At 56.7% G+C, this 16,590-nt stretch overlaps 1 protein-coding gene across 1 annotated transcript in view; it reads right to left on the bottom strand.

Moving 5' to 3' along the window:
* LOC144717611 (potassium voltage-gated channel subfamily KQT member 4-like) overlaps nt 1-16,590 on the bottom strand; it is a 32,644-nt gene that overhangs the window by 3,082 nt on the left and 12,972 nt on the right. Inside the window, exons 3-4 of the mRNA XM_078593108.1 lie at nt 2,380-2,470; nt 1,644-1,825 (exon numbers count right to left, since the gene is read on the bottom strand). Of these exons, the coding sequence (XP_078449234.1) occupies nt 1,644-1,825; nt 2,380-2,470 (273 nt within the window). The remainder of the gene's footprint in view (nt 1-1,643; nt 1,826-2,379; nt 2,471-16,590) is intronic.

Here is a 16,590-nt window from a genome sequence, read left to right on the forward strand (position 1 = left end):
GCCCCGCCCGCTCACGGGAAGCGGGGAGGTGGACGTCGGACCCCACAGATGCACCGGCCCCTGAAGGATGATGAATAATGCAGTGAAATGAGCGTGCCGGTAATTTAAAGTTATGCCCCTCTGAGCGATGACCAATCTCTCGTGCCAGCAGACTATAATAGCCACTTCGAATCGCGGCGTGTCCACCGAAGGATTTGACAGAGAGGCTACACGCCGGGGGTTAATAACGTGATCTCGCCGGGGATGCCGGGATGACCGCGCGTGCATATTCACAATAAACATCATACGCGACAAGTTAAATTAACTGAATGTCAGCGGCGAGCTCTCACGCGAGTGACCAGTCTCCAGTCTGACGCAGACCATACCCAACGGGGGGCAACACGACCAGCGGCTGGTCACTGGTGCTCCCACACCTCGCCATGGCATCCCGACTTTAGCCGCATCCCGCAGTCTTTGCATAGCGGCAGTTAGGGTGCTCACCTGAACCCCAATTACGTGACCGCATTTCTCCGGCTATCTTATCATTACGCTAGCTTCCGATCTTGAAACGAGTAGAGTTTAGGAGTCTTCTACGAGTTTTTAAAGCCTTGCATAGGCTAGCACCACGACCATATATTCAAGAGCCAATTCATCTGTACACCCCCTCAAGGTCGTTATGATCCGCAGACTCTGCCCTTCTGTGCGTACCTCGATGCTGGCTGCATTCCTGGAGTGAGTGGCCACTTCCTGTGTCTGAGTCACGGTCGTGTAATTGCGTACCATTGGAAATTCGTTTATGCGATAATGCGGATACTTTGAAATCTCGTCTTAAAACACATGTTTTTAAGTCAGTTCATTTTATTTAGCTTCTGTGTCTCTCTTTTCTTATCCTTACACTTACAAGGCGCCTTGAGACAGTAGAAGGCGCCTTACAGATACATACAAATTATTATTGTCATCTCCTCCTCCAAGGAGCACTCTTAGAGTTCCACTACCACCACCACCGCGACCACCGTCGCCACCACCACTACCACCACCGCCACCACCAATGGCACCACGATTGCCATCACCTGGCATGGTGTTTGCTCCGTGGTCGCCCACCTCTGGGTGCCACCTCAGCGTCTGACTTTGGTGGCCTGTGCCCTCCTCCTCCCATAGCCTGCACACGCGTCCCACCCACCACAACCTCCTCCTTCTCTCCCTGATCACATCTACAGCACTCTCCTGCCACTTTCTATCCTGAACTCCCAATGTCCTTCTTCTGGCTCTGCAAGTCCACGGGTCTCTATGGAAATCCGGGGATCTCTGTGCGAGTCTATGGATCTGTACGTAAATTTGTGGACCTATGTGCGAGTCTATGGGTCTCTATGTGAATCCGTGGATCTTTGTACGGGTATATGGGTTTCCATGTGATTCGGTGGATGTCTGTGCTAGTCTATGGGTCTCTATGTGATTCCGTGGATCTCAGTGTAAGGCTATGGGTCTCTGTGTGAATCCGTGGACCTCTTTGCGATTCCAAGGGTCCCGATGTCCAATTTATCTCTCTCCTTCACAGCCCCGGTGCCTGGGTCCCGGCGCAGTTTAACCGCTTGCACACCCGGGGTCTATCGCTCCGAGGGACATCTCCGTGGGGCCAAGTCGCCGCAGGGCAGCGCACGGCGTACCGTGCCCCACCACAGCGCGTCGGCGTAGGTGGCGAACTGGTCTTTGTTGTCGTCCTTCTCGGCCAGGTAGACCAGGAAGGAGGAGAAGACGAGCGCCAGGAAGCCGATGTACCAGGCCGTGATGAGCTCCTGTGGGACAACACACAGAGAGAGGCCAAAGGTCCCCACCACGACCGTAGAGCCTTTAACGGGCCACTGGGGTCAAGTGTTGTTAGCGAGCGCCTGTGAAGGCCAAGGCGGCACACCAGAGGGGTTGGTGTGGCGCCGTGTTGATTGGGCGGAAGAGAGGGCGACAGTGGGTTGGAGGACGATGTAGGGCAGTGGTTGTCAACCTTTTTACAGCTACTGTACCTCCCCCCCTTGTTGAATTTGGTTTCAACCGAGTACCCCCTTGCCTGACCCAGAATGGTTCTGAGAAATAAATGTATGAATAAAAAACGCCAATATTTTAATCAATTGTCCACTTTGTGAGGTATCCTAACTCACTAAAATTCAACGGACACTCTGCACATATGGCGTGATGTGCTCCTGCTCGCTGGTTACTCTGGGAAACCACGTTGTTAATGATGAATGCGTTTATAAAGGTCTTTAATATCGTTCTAGATGATCATATGGATTAAAATTGGATCGTAGTTATTTTATATTGGCAGATTCATTCCAATGACTCTCAAGTACGATATAATTTCACACGTTTATAAATCACCTCACGTACCCCCTGGGGACATTGCCACGTTACCCCAGGGGTCCGCGTGGAACCACAGGCTGAGAACCACCGGTGTAGGGGGACGATGCTGGCGGCGCTGGTGGTGGTTGCAACGCGAGGTGGGCTGAGTGCGCGCGAGTGTCGAGAAGTAGGCGACGGTGAGAAAAGTGATGTCAGAGCTCTTGCTGACAGCCCATAGAGCCGCCGCTCTTACCCCGCATTGAACAACATACAATTTTTTGTCGTTGCACGAATCACTTCACACGCCACGTCAAAAATCCCCCGTGTAGCCTGAACAGACTGTTAGGACAAGTGCTGCTAGTGTAATGTAGTAACTCGGCGGGAGACGACTTCACGGGTAGCACACTCTTTTATTCACCAACTTCGTTACACAGGTGACTAACACCCACTTGGTTACTCGGGTGACTAACACCCACTTGGTTACTCGGGTGACTAACACCCACTTGGTTACTCGGGTGACTAACACCCACTTGGTTACTCGGGTGACTAACACCCACTTGGTTACTCGGGTGACTAACACCCACTTAGCTACACGGGTGGCTAACACCAGCCTACCCCACACGGTTCTCCTGGCTACACCAACACGGGCTCTTACGCCCCGTAGCCTCTCGGAACACACCCAGCCGGGGTGTCCCTCTCGACTCTGGGTCCCACAGTCCCGACCCACATGGGCGTCGGACCACGGGTCCCACAATCTCGCCTCCGAGCCACACAGGGCCCCGGTCCCAACAAGGACAGCGGGACTAGGGGTCTCAGGGCACTACCTCTTCACTCCGTCTTCGATCTTCAACTGGTTAACAACAACCCCGAGTGCTCTCGCGCGTCACCCTTTATATGTAATGTAGTAACTCGGCGGGAGACGACTTCACGGGTAACACACTCTTTATTTTATCAAACTCGTTTACAGGTGACTCACACCTACTTTGTATCTCGGGTGACAAACACCCACTTAGTATCTCGGGTGACAAACACCCACTTAGTATCTCGGGTGACAAACACCCACTTAGCTACTTGGCGACTAACGCCCACTGAGCTACTCGGATGACCCACATCCACTTAGTATCTCGGGTGACAAACACCCACTTAGCTACTCGGCGACTAACGCCACTGAGCTACTCAGATGACCAACATCCACTTAGCTACTCGGCGACTAACGCCACTGAGCTACTCGGGACACTCCCTGCCCGGGGTATCCGTCTCGACTGTGGGTCCCCAGCCCGACCCACGGGGGCGTCGGACCCCGGGTCCCACAGCCTCGCCTCCGAGCCACACAGGGCCCCGGTCCCCACAAGGACGGCGGGACTAGGGGTCTCGGGGCACTAGGTCTTCAGCTCCGTCTTCGGGTCTTCAACTGGGTAACTCTCCCCGAGTGCTCTCGCGCGTCCCCCTTTATACCCCACCTGCGGACGTCGCTGCGAGCACCCACTTATTCGACCAATCGCCGGGCGCTGGCTACGATCCTCTTTTCCCACATCTCATCGTGCCCCACCACCCACGCCGCGCCGCCCCGCCATCTGTCACTCCCGGCGCGCGCGTCCACACCACGCCCACAACGCGTGCCCAACCCCGCACCCCGCGCCGCCCCGTGATCCATCACTGTCACCGTCGGCGCACGTCAATACCACCACTACATCACCCCCTACCACATAGCTCGCAGCCGACCCGGCTGCTATAAAAATATACAAACCGCCCGTGTGCCCCGTAACACAACACAACAACAAGAACAACAACTAACTTAACAACACAACACGACGCGAACACTACCATCCGCAACCCTCAACCCATGCCACCGCGACAATAGAACAATATATACAAACCGGCGAGTGACACTAGCAATGTATATGCAAAAAGGAAAATAAATGGAAAAAAAAAAAATTTTCTTTCGACTCGTGCAGTGTCCCCTTCTTCTTCCGAGCGTCCCTACAACGGGACAGTACCCCGGCAGAGGGGAACACCGGGCGAGCTCGGTGTAGAGAAAAACGTCTTCATGAAAATTGTTGAGACCTAGCCCGAGTCCGCCTTGCCGGTCCGTCGTACGGCACCAGACGCGGTTGAACGTCCGGTGGTGCCGGCGGTTCAGGAAGACATCGGCCAGGCAACGAGGACCCGTGCGTGCCCCGGGGTTCAGGCTCTCGACGGTCAGCAGCCGTCAAGCCCGAGGCACCGGGTTTTGTTGGGATGACTTGTGGCCCTGGTCGTCGTCCCGACGTGGTCCTGTGGCGCGCTGACGCGGGGCCCGGCACCCGGCTGCGACGTGACCCCGAAGGCCGCAGTTGTAGCAGACGACGGACGTCGTAGGTTTCGGTTGCTCCAGCTTGCGGGGCGAACGTGTGGGCGAACGACCTCCCGTTCTCCACTCCCCCGGACGCGATGCAGCGAAGGCCTGCTCCTGCACCGCAGCTGGCTGAGGTTCGGCGATCGTGGCGGCCAGTGCCGCGTTCCCCGCCCATTTGCAGACGACCCCCGGCTTGCGTTTGAGGACCTCGTACGCGTGAATGCTCGTGGCGATCGCCAGGGAGCAGATATCCATCTCGTCCGCCACGTTGATGGGGACCCCCAACTCGTGGGCCAACACCAGCAGCTGCTCCGTCACCATGGCGTCCTTCCCCTCCTTATCCATGCGGGGAAAAGCTGCGTCCGCCAAGGCGAGTAGTGCCGTGCGGTAGGCGAGCGTCGTTTCTCCAGCCACCTTCCGCCGATCGTAGAACTGGTGGCGACACGTGGAGGGCGGCCCGAACACCTTCGCCATCAGGTGTAGTGCGGCCTGGAGCGTAGAGCGGGACGACCTTGCAGCAGATGTGAAGGCTGCAAGCGCGTCGTCGTCAAGCATCGCTGGCAACGCACGCAGGGCAGTGGTGTCGGACCACCCCGACATCTCCTGATGAGCGAGGAACCTTCGTTGGAAGGCTCCCCAGTCGCCCCCATCCGCCTTGAACGCCGACAGCGCGGGCAATCTTTGCTGGAGGACCCGATCGTCGTCGACGTCGGAGAGATTTTCCCGCGCTCCGCTGTAGTTGTGTAAAATGTCGGCTCGGTTGTCAGGCGCAAAATGGAGGGCTCCGGCGCGCGCTGATGACGTGGGCTGCGCTGCGCGGAGGTGTCCGGCCACGTGGCGTCCGTCTTTCCCGCCAATCGGTGGCGGCCCCCCAAAAACGGCGGCAACTTCCAGACTTTTGGCGCGAAGCGCCTTTTGGCGGGAATCCTCCACCGTCGCTTCCTCCACGACCCCCGCAGCCGTTTTTCCGCTCGCCGGAACGGAGATGTCGGCCAAGACAGCGGCGGCGGCGAGTAGCAACTCCGCCAACCGGGCGTGCGTGTCCTGGAGGCTGGTGTCGGAGGCAAGCGGAGCGTCGGCCATCACCGCGAAGTGCTGCATCGGCGGCAACTCCTCGTCCTCTACTCCCGAGGTCGGTGTCCCCGGTACGCCGTCGTCGTCCCGACCTCGCTCGTGGGTACGGGTAGTCTTCCTCGTGTCCATACTCCTTGAAGACAGGTTTACTTCTGACGCCAGTTGTAATGTAGTAACTCGGCGGGAGACGACTTCACGGGTAACACACTCTTTATTTTATCAAACTCGTTTACAGGTGACTCACACCTACTTTGTATCTCGGGTGACAAACACCCACTTAGTATCTCGGGTGACAAACACCCACTTAGTATCTCGGGTGACAAACACCCACTTAGCTACTTGGCGACTAACGCCCACTGAGCTACTCGGATGACCCACATCCACTTAGTATCTCGGGTGACAAACACCCACTTAGCTACTCGGCGACTAACGCCACTGAGCTACTCAGATGACCAACATCCACTTAGCTACTCGGCGACTAACGCCACTGAGCTACTCGGGACACTCCCTGCCCGGGGTATCCGTCTCGACTGTGGGTCCCCAGCCCGACCCACGGGGGCGTCGGACCCCGGGTCCCACAGCCTCGCCTCCGAGCCACACAGGGCCCCGGTCCCCACAAGGACGGCGGGACTAGGGGTCTCGGGGCACTAGGTCTTCAGCTCCGTCTTCGGGTCTTCAACTGGGTAACTCTCCCCGAGTGCTCTCGCGCGTCCCCCTTTATACCCCACCTGCGGACGTCGCTGCGAGCACCCACTTATTCGACCAATCGCCGGGCGCTGGCTACGATCCTCTTTTCCCACATCTCATCGTGCCCCACCACCCACGCCGCGCCGCCCCGCCATCTGTCACTCCCGGCGCGCGCGTCCACACCACGCCCACAACGCGTGCCCAACCCCGCACCCCGCGCCGCCCCGTGATCCATCACTGTCACCGTCGGCGCACGTCAATACCACCACTACATATACACCTCCTGCGGACGTCGCTGAGAGCACCCATCCCATTTGACCAATCACTGGGCGCTGGCTACGATCCTGTTTTCCCACAGTGTCAGCGCGCCTCACCACTCACGCCGCGCCGCCCCGTGATCTCTCACTCCCGGCGCGCGCGTCCACACCACGCCCACAACGCGTGCCCAACCCCGCACCCCGTGCCGCCCCGTGATCCATCACTGTCGGCGCACGTCAACACCACCACTACATCACCCCCTACCAAATAGCTCGCAGCCGACCTGGCTGCTATAAAAATATACAACACCCCCTACCCCCCCATGTGTGCCCCGTAACACAACAACAACATAACAACATAACACAACACGAACACCGCCATCCGCAAAAATCAGCAATGCCACCACAACAACAGAACAATATGTACAATCCGGCGAGTGACAACAATAAATGTGTATGCCAAAAAAAAATCTTTTTTTTCTTTCTTCTGACTCGTGCAGCGTCCCATTCTTCCCGAGCGTCCCTTGAACGGGACATTACCCCGGCAGAGGGGGAACACGGCGGTGAGCCCGGGTTTAAAAATTTTGTTATTTTTTCTTCTCATGAAAAGTGTTGTGTCTTAGCCCGAGTCCGCCTTGCCGGTCCGTCGTACGGCACCAGACGCGGTTGACCGTCCGGTGGTGCCGGCAGTTCAGGAAGGCACGGGCCAGGCATCGAGGATCCGCGCGTGCCGCGGGGTTCCGGTTCCCGACGGTCAACCGCCGTCAGGCCCGAGACACCTGGGGGTGGGTCAGGTGGAGACACGTGAGGATCAGCCTGCGACACATCCCTCCCCGAGTCGACGGTCACATCACACGCTCGTTCGTTACGGCACAAAACGGGGTCACGCGGTGCCGCGTAGGGTTTCAGTCGGGAGGGGTGCACGTACCAACGGCGTTTTTCCCTTTTAATCTGTATACTCTGGGGTCGTGCAACCCGCACAATTTCCACCGGTCCCCTCCATGGTCTCAACAATTTGGGTGACGTAGCCAACGGTGCATGTGGACAATGCAGCCAGGCCTTATCGCCTGGTTTCCAATCGTGCGTATGCACCCTCCGTCCATGCAATCTCTCGTTCGCGATCTGCCGAGACTGCGAATTCAATCTCGCAGCCTCTCGCGCTTCAGCCAATTTGGCGATATTAAACTTGATGTGGTCTGCCAATTTAGATTTTGCACGTGGCTGGGAAATCCCCAGTTGGACGTCCATGGCCGGATCGGCCTCCCGCCCATACATAAGAAAAAATGGGGAAAACCCCGTCGCCGCATGAGGGGCCATTCGATAGGCCGCGAGCACCCCCGGTACCTGTAAGTCCCAATCAACCTGATCGTCGCAGACCTGTTGGCACAGCATAGACGTAATCGTCCTGTTCAGACGTTCAACCATTCCGTCAGTCTGCGGGTGGTACGGGGAGGTACGCACTTTCTTTGTACCCAACAGGTCGCACACCTCGCGCAACAAAACGCTCGAAAAATTCTTCCCTTGGTTCGTCAGCAAGCGTTCAGGGGCGCCCTTGTCCAAAACATAACCTTGGACAAAGGCGTCCGCCACTGCCGCAGCCGACTGGTTGGCGAGTGGCCATGCCATGGGCCAGCGGGTGAAGTACTCTACGCCAACCAGTAGGAACTTATTTCCCCTAGGTGTAGCGGGAAAGGGCCCCAAGATGTCTAACGCAACCAATTCGTTTGTGCGCGAAACCTGAATGGATTGCAGCGGTGGATTAGCCGCTACTGGTGGCGGCTTCCTTTGGGCGCACCTTACACATCCCTTAAGAATGTTCGCCACGTCGTTGCCCATCCCCGGCCAATAATAGTCTCGCTGGATTAGGGCGAGCGTTTTGTGAAAACCCAGATGCATGAGTCGTTCATGAGCAGCCAGAACGACCCTACCCCGCATAGCAAATGGCACAACGAGTGCGTGACGCCGGGACATGTTGTCCCACTTCCGACGTAGCGTGAGTAGGGAGCTGTCGGCCATTTGGAGACGGCCCCACTCGATGAGAGGCAACGCTAACAGCGAGTCCCTCCCCGTGGGAGCGTCGACCCCCGTAGTATCAGTGGCGGTGCGCACAACTTCCGCGGGGACGGCGACAGGGGGTTTACACCGCGCCGATCCCAGCAGACATGCGTATTCCGTGCGCGGCGGCAACCGCGACAAGGCATCCGCGTTCGAGTGGCGCAATCCCTTGCGGTAAATCGTCGTGAATTGGTAGTCCTGAAGGACCTCCAACCATCGGGACAATTGACCGGATGGCTGCGCCACCCGCATAGCATACTGGAGAGCCGCATGGTCCGTATGAACCGTAAAATGACGGCCGTAAAGATACGGCCTGAATTGCTGTATAAAAAACACAATCGCCAGCAATTCACGACGTGTCACACAGTAGCGTTGTTCCGCAGGGGACAGAACCCTGCTACCGTAGGCGACCACCCGTTCGACCCCCCCGACCACCTGTGAGAGCACTCCCCCGATACCCGTGTTACTGGCATCCGTGTCGAGCAAAAACGGTTGCATGAAATCGGGGTAACACAAGGGGGGAGCCTGCCCCAAGGCGTCACGAAGGGAGCAGAACGCAGCCTCCTCTTCCGGCCCCCAGTGAAAGCGCACACCTTTAGCCGTCAAAGCGTGCAAGGGGCCTGGCTATGGTGGCAAACTGCTTGACAAAACGACGGTAATAGGAGGCGAATCCTATGAAGCTGCGGACTTCAGTGACCGAGGTTGGCGTTGGCCATGAGCTGACGCAGTGCGTCTTAGCAGGGTCTGTCGAGATCCCTGACCGACTAACGATATGGCCCAAGTACCTGACCGATTCCCGAAGCAGAAAACATTTAGCCGGTTTAAATTTAAGCTTAGCGGAACGCATCCTGAGGAACACCGCTCTCAGACGCTGGAGGTGCTCCTCAAAAGTCCGGCTGAAAACGATGATATCATCGAGGTAAATCAAACAGGTGTCCCATTGGAGGCCCGACAAAACCAATTCCATGAGCCTCTGGAACGTGGCGGGAGCGGAATGTAAGCCCATGGGCAATCGGTTGAATTCAAATAGGCCTCCCGGCGTCCGGAAAGCGGTTTTAGGTTTTGATTCGTTATCGAGGGGCAATTGCCAAAATACCGACAGCAGATCAAGCGTCGAAAAAAACTGTGCTCCCGCCAAGGCATCCAGCGACTCATCCATCCTGGGGAGAGGATACGCATTGGCCATAGAGATTTTGTTTAGGCGGCGGAAATCGACACAGAACCGCAAGGACCAATCCTGTTTTTTAACTAGGACGATAGGAGCACCCCACGGACTGGAAGAGGGCGAAATGATGTCGGCCGCCAACATGTCATTAACCGCCGACTGCACATGCTCCTTCTCGGCTGGGCTGAGCCGGAAGGGATTCTGTCGAATAGGAGCCGCGTCCCCCGTAGCTATGTGGTGGCGCAACAGGTCTGTGCAGCCAATATCGTACTTGTGACTGCTAAACACGTCAGCAAACTCGAGTAGCAAGCCTCTCAATGCTCCCAACTGCACACTGGACAGGTTACTAGACCCGGCACACAACGAGTCCACCCACTCTGTCCCCTCCTGACTTTGAGGATGCGTATCGGCACTCAAATCCGCGTGAGCAACGAGCTGTTCCTCGACGGGTAGCGGCGCGGCGTGAGCCAGCACCGTTCCCTGTGTAATCACGGCCGGCCGCGACCCGTATTCAGGACCATAACGAACGGCTCACTGTCCCCCCTCACCATGGTCTGAGCTACCGCTAAGTCGAGGCCCCCTTTGGCTCTGTTAGACGGCCCCAACAGAACTCCCTGTGCCCCCGCATCCACCCCGAGGGATTTTCTCAACCGAAGGGGTACCAACATTTGCGATCCCGGGGGCACCCGTACAGTCTGAGTTGCCAGCGCCTGCACCGTCGCACAAACCGTGCGTATTTTAGTAGGGCTCGTCAAAAACGCAACCCGCCATCCCGATGGAAGCTCAATGCAGGCTTGATCTATGAGAATTTTGATGGGCATTTTAGACAGAAAGTCCGTACCTAGTAAACAAGGAACGGCCAGCGATGATGATACAAAAATAGGACCCGCCAATTTGATATCACCAATACAAATAGTCGCCCGAATCTGGCCGATGATTCCCAGGGATCCCCCGTTCGCCGCGTAAAATGGTACGTCCACCGGCAGAAGGGGTCGACATTGGACGGGAAGAATGTTATAAATAAGGTCCGAAATGATAGTGGCCGATGCACCCGTGTCCACAAGCACCCGGACCTCAACCCCGTCAATAAACCCCGTTACCACGGACGACCCGGCCGACGCAGCCACTATCCTGTGGGCCAATTCGGACCATTCGACTGCTTTCGGGCCGTGTACGAACCCCCCTCGCCGAACCGAACCCCCGGTACCCATATGTGGTCCCCGCACCGCCAAGCGGCGACCCGAACGTGCCGTGTATGGGGACCGAACGTGTGAGGTGCCGCGACTTGCCGGGTTTAGTTGCGATGACTTGTGGCCCCGGTCGTCGTCCGGACGTGGTCCCATGGCGCGCTGACGCGGAGCCCGGCACCCGGCTGCGACGTGACCCCGAAGGCCACAGTTGTAGCAGACGACGAGGGACGTCGTAGGTTTCGGTTGCTCCAGCTTGCGGGATGAACGTGTGGGCGAACGACCTCCCGTTCTCCACTCCCCCGGTCTCGATACAGTGAAGGCCTCCTCCCGAGCCGCAGCAGGCTGAGGCTCGGCGACCGTGGCAGCCACTGCCGCGTTCCCCGCCGATGCGCAGATGACCGTCGGCTTGCGCTTGAGGACCTCGTATGCGTGAATACTCGTGGCAATCCCCAGGGAGCAGATGTCCATTTCGTCCGCCGTATTGATGGGGACTCCCAAGCCGTGAGCCAACGCCAACAGCTGCTCCGTCACCATGGCGTCCTTCCCCTCCTTGTCCATGCGGGGAAAAGCTGCGTCCGCCAGGGCGAGCAGCGCCGTGCGATAGGCGAGCGTTGTTTCTCCAACCACCTTTCGCCGATCGTAGAACTGGTGGCGACAGGTCGAGGGCGGCCCGAACACTTTAGCCATTAGGTGTAGCGCGGCCTGGAGCGTTGAGCGGGACGACCTAGGGGCCGATGTGAAGGCTGCAAGCGCGTCGTCGTCGAGCATCGCTGGCAGCGCGAGCAGGGCAGTGGTGTCGGACCACCCCGACATTTCTTGATGTGCGAGGAACCTTCGTTGGAAGGCTCCCCAGTCGCCCCCGTCTGCCTTGAACACCGACAGCGCGGGCAATCGGTGCTGGAGGACCCGGTCGTCGTCGTCGTTGAAACGATTTTCCCGCGCGCCGCCGTGGTTGTAGAAAATGTCGGCTCCGTCTGCAGGCGCATAATGGAGAGCTCCGGCGCGCGCCGATGACGCGGGCCGCTCTGAGTGGAGCTCTCCGCCCACGTGGTGTCCACGCTTCCCGCCAATTGATGGCGGACCCTCAAAAACGGCGCCAACTTCAAAACTTTTGGCGCGAAGCGCCTTCTGGCGGGATCCCTCCAGCCGCGCCGCCTCCTCCAACCCCGCAGCGGTCCCTCCGCCCGCTGGAACGGAGATCTCCGCCAAAACTGCAGCGGCGGCGAGCAGCAACTCCGCCAGGCGGGAGTGTGCGTCCTGTAGGCTGGTGTCGGAGGCGAGCGGAGCGTCGGCCATCGCCGCGAAGTGCTGCATCGGCGGCAACTCCTCGTCCTCTCCTCCCGAGGTTGGTGTCTCCGGTACGCCGTCGTCTTCCCGATCTCGCTCGTGGGTACGGGTAGTCTTCCTAGTATCCATTCTTCTTGAAGACAGGTTTACTTCTGACGCCAGTTGTAATGTAGTAACTCGGCGGGAGACGACTTCACGGGTAGCACACTCTTTTATTCACCAACTTCGTTACTCGGGTGACTAACACCCACTTGGTTACTCGGGTGACTAACACCCACTTGGTTACTCGGGTGACTAACACCCACTTGGTTACTCGGGTGACTAACACCCACTTGGTTACTCGGGTGACTAACACCCACTTGGTTACTCGGGTGACTAACACCCACTTGGTTACTCGGGTGACTAACACCCACTTGGTTACTCGGGTGACTAACACCCACTTGGTTACTCGGGTGACTAACACCCACTTGGTTACTCGGGTGACTAACACCCACTTGGTTACTCGGGTGACTAACACCCACTTGGTTACTCGGGTGACTAACACCCACTTAGCTACACGGGTGGCTAACACCAGCCTACCCCACACGGTTCTCCTGGCTACACCAACACGGGCTCTTACGCCCCGTAGCCTCTCGGAACACACCCAGCCGGGGTGTCCCTCTCGACTCTGGGTCCCACAGTCCCGACCCACATGGGCGTCGGACCACGGGTCCCACAGTCTCGCCTCCGAGCCACACAGGGCCCCGGTCCCAACAAGGACAGCGGGACTAGGGGTCTCAGGGCACTACCTCTTCACTCCGTCTTCGATCTTCAACTGGTTAACAACAACCCCGAGTGCTCTCGCGCGTCACCCTTTATACACCTCCTGCGGACGTCGCTGAGAGCACCCATCCCATTTGACCAATCACTGGGCGCTGGCTACGATCCTGTTTTCCCACAGTGTCAGCGCGCCTCACCACTCACGCCGCGCCGCCCCGTGATCTCTCACTCCCGGCGCGCGCGTCCACACCACGCCCACAACGCGTGCCCAACCCCGCACCCCGTGCCGCCCCGTGATCCATCACTGTCGGCGCACGTCAACACCACCACTACACTAGCGAGCCACCTATGAAGGCCGGCACGGCACATGAGGGGGTGGGTGGCCAACACAACGCCCGGTCGCCTTTGTCTCCCATCGTACCAGGTAGTTATTTGAGGCCGTGTCGACCTAGAGGAGGCCCAGGACCGGTTCAGATAATCGTCACTGGTGTTGGCCGTGAGTGGGAATCGAACCCGGGTCGCCAGGAATTTTAGAGCAGCGTGCTGACCACTACACTACCGTTCCCAAACACACACCACACTTCACACACCACACTTCACATGTGTGCACTTAGCGAGAGCTCCAAGACATCCAGTGGAGGCCGAGCGGAGCCGCGCTCGCGTTTGCATTAAATGAGCATTAGCGGATGAGAGAGAGCGAGAAAGCACGTGGGTGGGTGAGTGAATGAGTAAGTGAGTGGGTGAGTGAGGAACCCCCCCACCGTGCCTCCGGAGCACGGTGCACGTGCGCTGCCTAAGCGCTCACGCGCCATACCCGGAGGAACGCGATAACCACGCGGCCTCTGTGGCGGCCTAATGAGTTTCGGGCGATACACGCCGGTGTGTGTGTGTGTGCGTTTCTTTTCTTCTCCAAATGGACAGCGCACTTAGCCCCACAAAAGGAGCCCTCGCCGCCGGGATTTAAGCAAACACGGCCTCCGAGGTTAAGAGCGGCTCCTGGAGAGAGTCCGAATCCCAAGCCATGCCGTGCGGCGGTGCCATCACGAAGGGTGGACCGTGTCCCGGGGATGTGCAGCGTTGAGAATCGCACACCGAAGAATTCAACATCCATTGCCCGCATTTCTCATGCCCCCACCCCCCCACACTCAGAATATCATAACTTAAAATCCCAGTGGGAGCTTCCAACCCAGCCAATAATATCTTCAGGGACGATAAAATGAGAGCCCGCTTTGCGGGAAGTCAACAGTGATTGCCCTGGGGATGGACTGGCCTCCGTCATATGAATGTGGAGTTTCTGCCACTATCTCAGGGCTGTTAATGTAGGTGAGACGGCTTCTCGGCATGGAGTGGCAGCGCAGCGGTTAGCCCACTGTACTATGAACCCGGCAACTCGGGTTCGACTCCTGGCCTGCGTTGCGAACCTGCCCTCCTGCATCCTGTTTGCGTGAACCACCCACGGCAATCTCCTCTTCCTCTTTGATTACATCTCTAACACAGCTTTCTTCACACGTTCCATTGGTCTTTGAAGAGCCAGGAGAGCTCCCGCATTGTCGCTACAGCCACCCGAGCTAGGATCTCACTGAGAGAGGCAAAAAGTGGGATGCACTTCGATCCAAATCACACATGTACCAATTTGGGCCCTGCTGGGACGTCAACGCTCCTGATCTCACGACATCGATGCCGATTCTTTAACAACTTGAGATGGGTGCTGTGTACTTTGGCTGTCTGCAATATCGCCAGGAGGCGGACGATTTGCTCCAAAACAACAGCAGCAGCAGCGGGCGGCTGACAACTACGTTAATTAAAGCAACCTTTTGCGTCCGCATTTCTATTCGGCAATTAAGCTAGTGTTACACAAACACGCACAGCGTGGCATTTGCAGAATAAATATCACCTGCGATGCCGCGAGGCACAGAAACCCACTTAAGCCCCGGTTGTTAATGAGAGACTTATCCTGTAAAGATATTCGGTTGATTCCAAATTAAGATTGTTTTGGTGGTTTCTGTGGAGCCCGCTCCTTCACGCAAATCGAAATGCAAAACATCAGTCTGTTCCAGAGCAGCGCCGACAATGCTCATTGCCACCGTTGATTGACATTCACCAGTGGAAATTCCGCATTACCATGGCTGGCGACAGACTATCCATAGAACAACCATGCTCATAAGAATGATAATGATGATGCCAGTTATTGAACCAGAAAAGCCACACTGAGTGTTAAGACTCATTTTTAGGAAAGTTCTGCCCTGGCATGTTTGGCACGTTGCATTGCGAATGTTTAGAACGTGGGAGCCCGGTAAACTTGCATAGCTGTCAACCTATACGGTTTAATCCGTATTCTTGTACAGGGAAAATTAGTTTTCAATACGGGCAAAACACATGTGTTGTTGTCTTTTGTTTGTGTTTCTCCCTTGTGATGGGACTTTGTAGGATGAACGTTGAGATGCATAAGGGCACGGGGGTGACCAATAAGGTCTGAAATGGTCTGTATTGAGGTAGGCACTTATAAGGGGTTGACAGCTATGAATTTGCAACAATGCACCAACGTTGGCATAGTATATGGATGGAACCACAGATCCAACGTTAGCCCAACGTTCCACGTTTACTGAGAGAAAAAATACCGACAAGACGGGTCTCGACACAGCAGCGGGAGATTTCGGACAAACAGACAAAGAGCGGGGGGGTGCGTGGGAGCCACGGAGGAACGCGTCCCGTGGCGGGAAACCTCGCCGGCCACGGCCAACGGCGGCGGCTCCATTGTGCGCTCTGCTCACATCGCTGATCGCCGTGCCCTGGCACGAGCGCGGGAGGCAACAACGGCGGGGGGAGGGGAGCGGTGCGGGAGCGCTTGGAAGGACATCACAGGCAGCCGCCTTCATATTGTTCACAGCACCCACTTGGATATTCACAGAAAGTCGTGCCCGTCCGCCCACGCACGCACGTGTCCCTTGACTGCTTCTCAACGGATCTGGTTCCGTGCTGGGTCCAATTCTGTTCTCCTCATATTTAAACAATCTTGGACTAAACTTAAATCACTCAGAATTTTGCTGATGCCGCTGTCAGGATAGTATCGGGCTATTCTCCAAACAAAATCAAACAGAATCTCCAATACAATTTCGACTTAATTGAATATCAATTGTCATCACTTAAATAACATTATGGTATTTTCTTCAAACAAACATTCAGTTTTACTCCAATCACCTATTATGGATATCAGATACAGCATCATTGAACAGAGTGCTTCAAATACCTGAGTTTCACTGATTGATTTGAGACTTACATTCCAGCCCCTATATCGATCACATCTCAAATAAAATCAAATGCAAAAGTGGGCCTTTGTATCCAGAAACAAACATTGTTGTTTCCCCATTCGCCTTTGGTCGCACATTGTTGTTGAAGCTATCACTCTACCACGTTTTGACTGCTGTGACGCTGCTTGTAGGTCAGCTACTAATAAAACATTAAGCAGGCTCAACC

Source organism: Lampetra planeri, chromosome 4 (assembly GCF_965212315.1).
Source record: "Lampetra planeri chromosome 4, kcLamPlan1.2.h2, whole genome shotgun sequence".
NCBI lineage: Eukaryota > Metazoa > Chordata > Hyperoartia > Petromyzontiformes > Petromyzontidae > Lampetra > Lampetra planeri.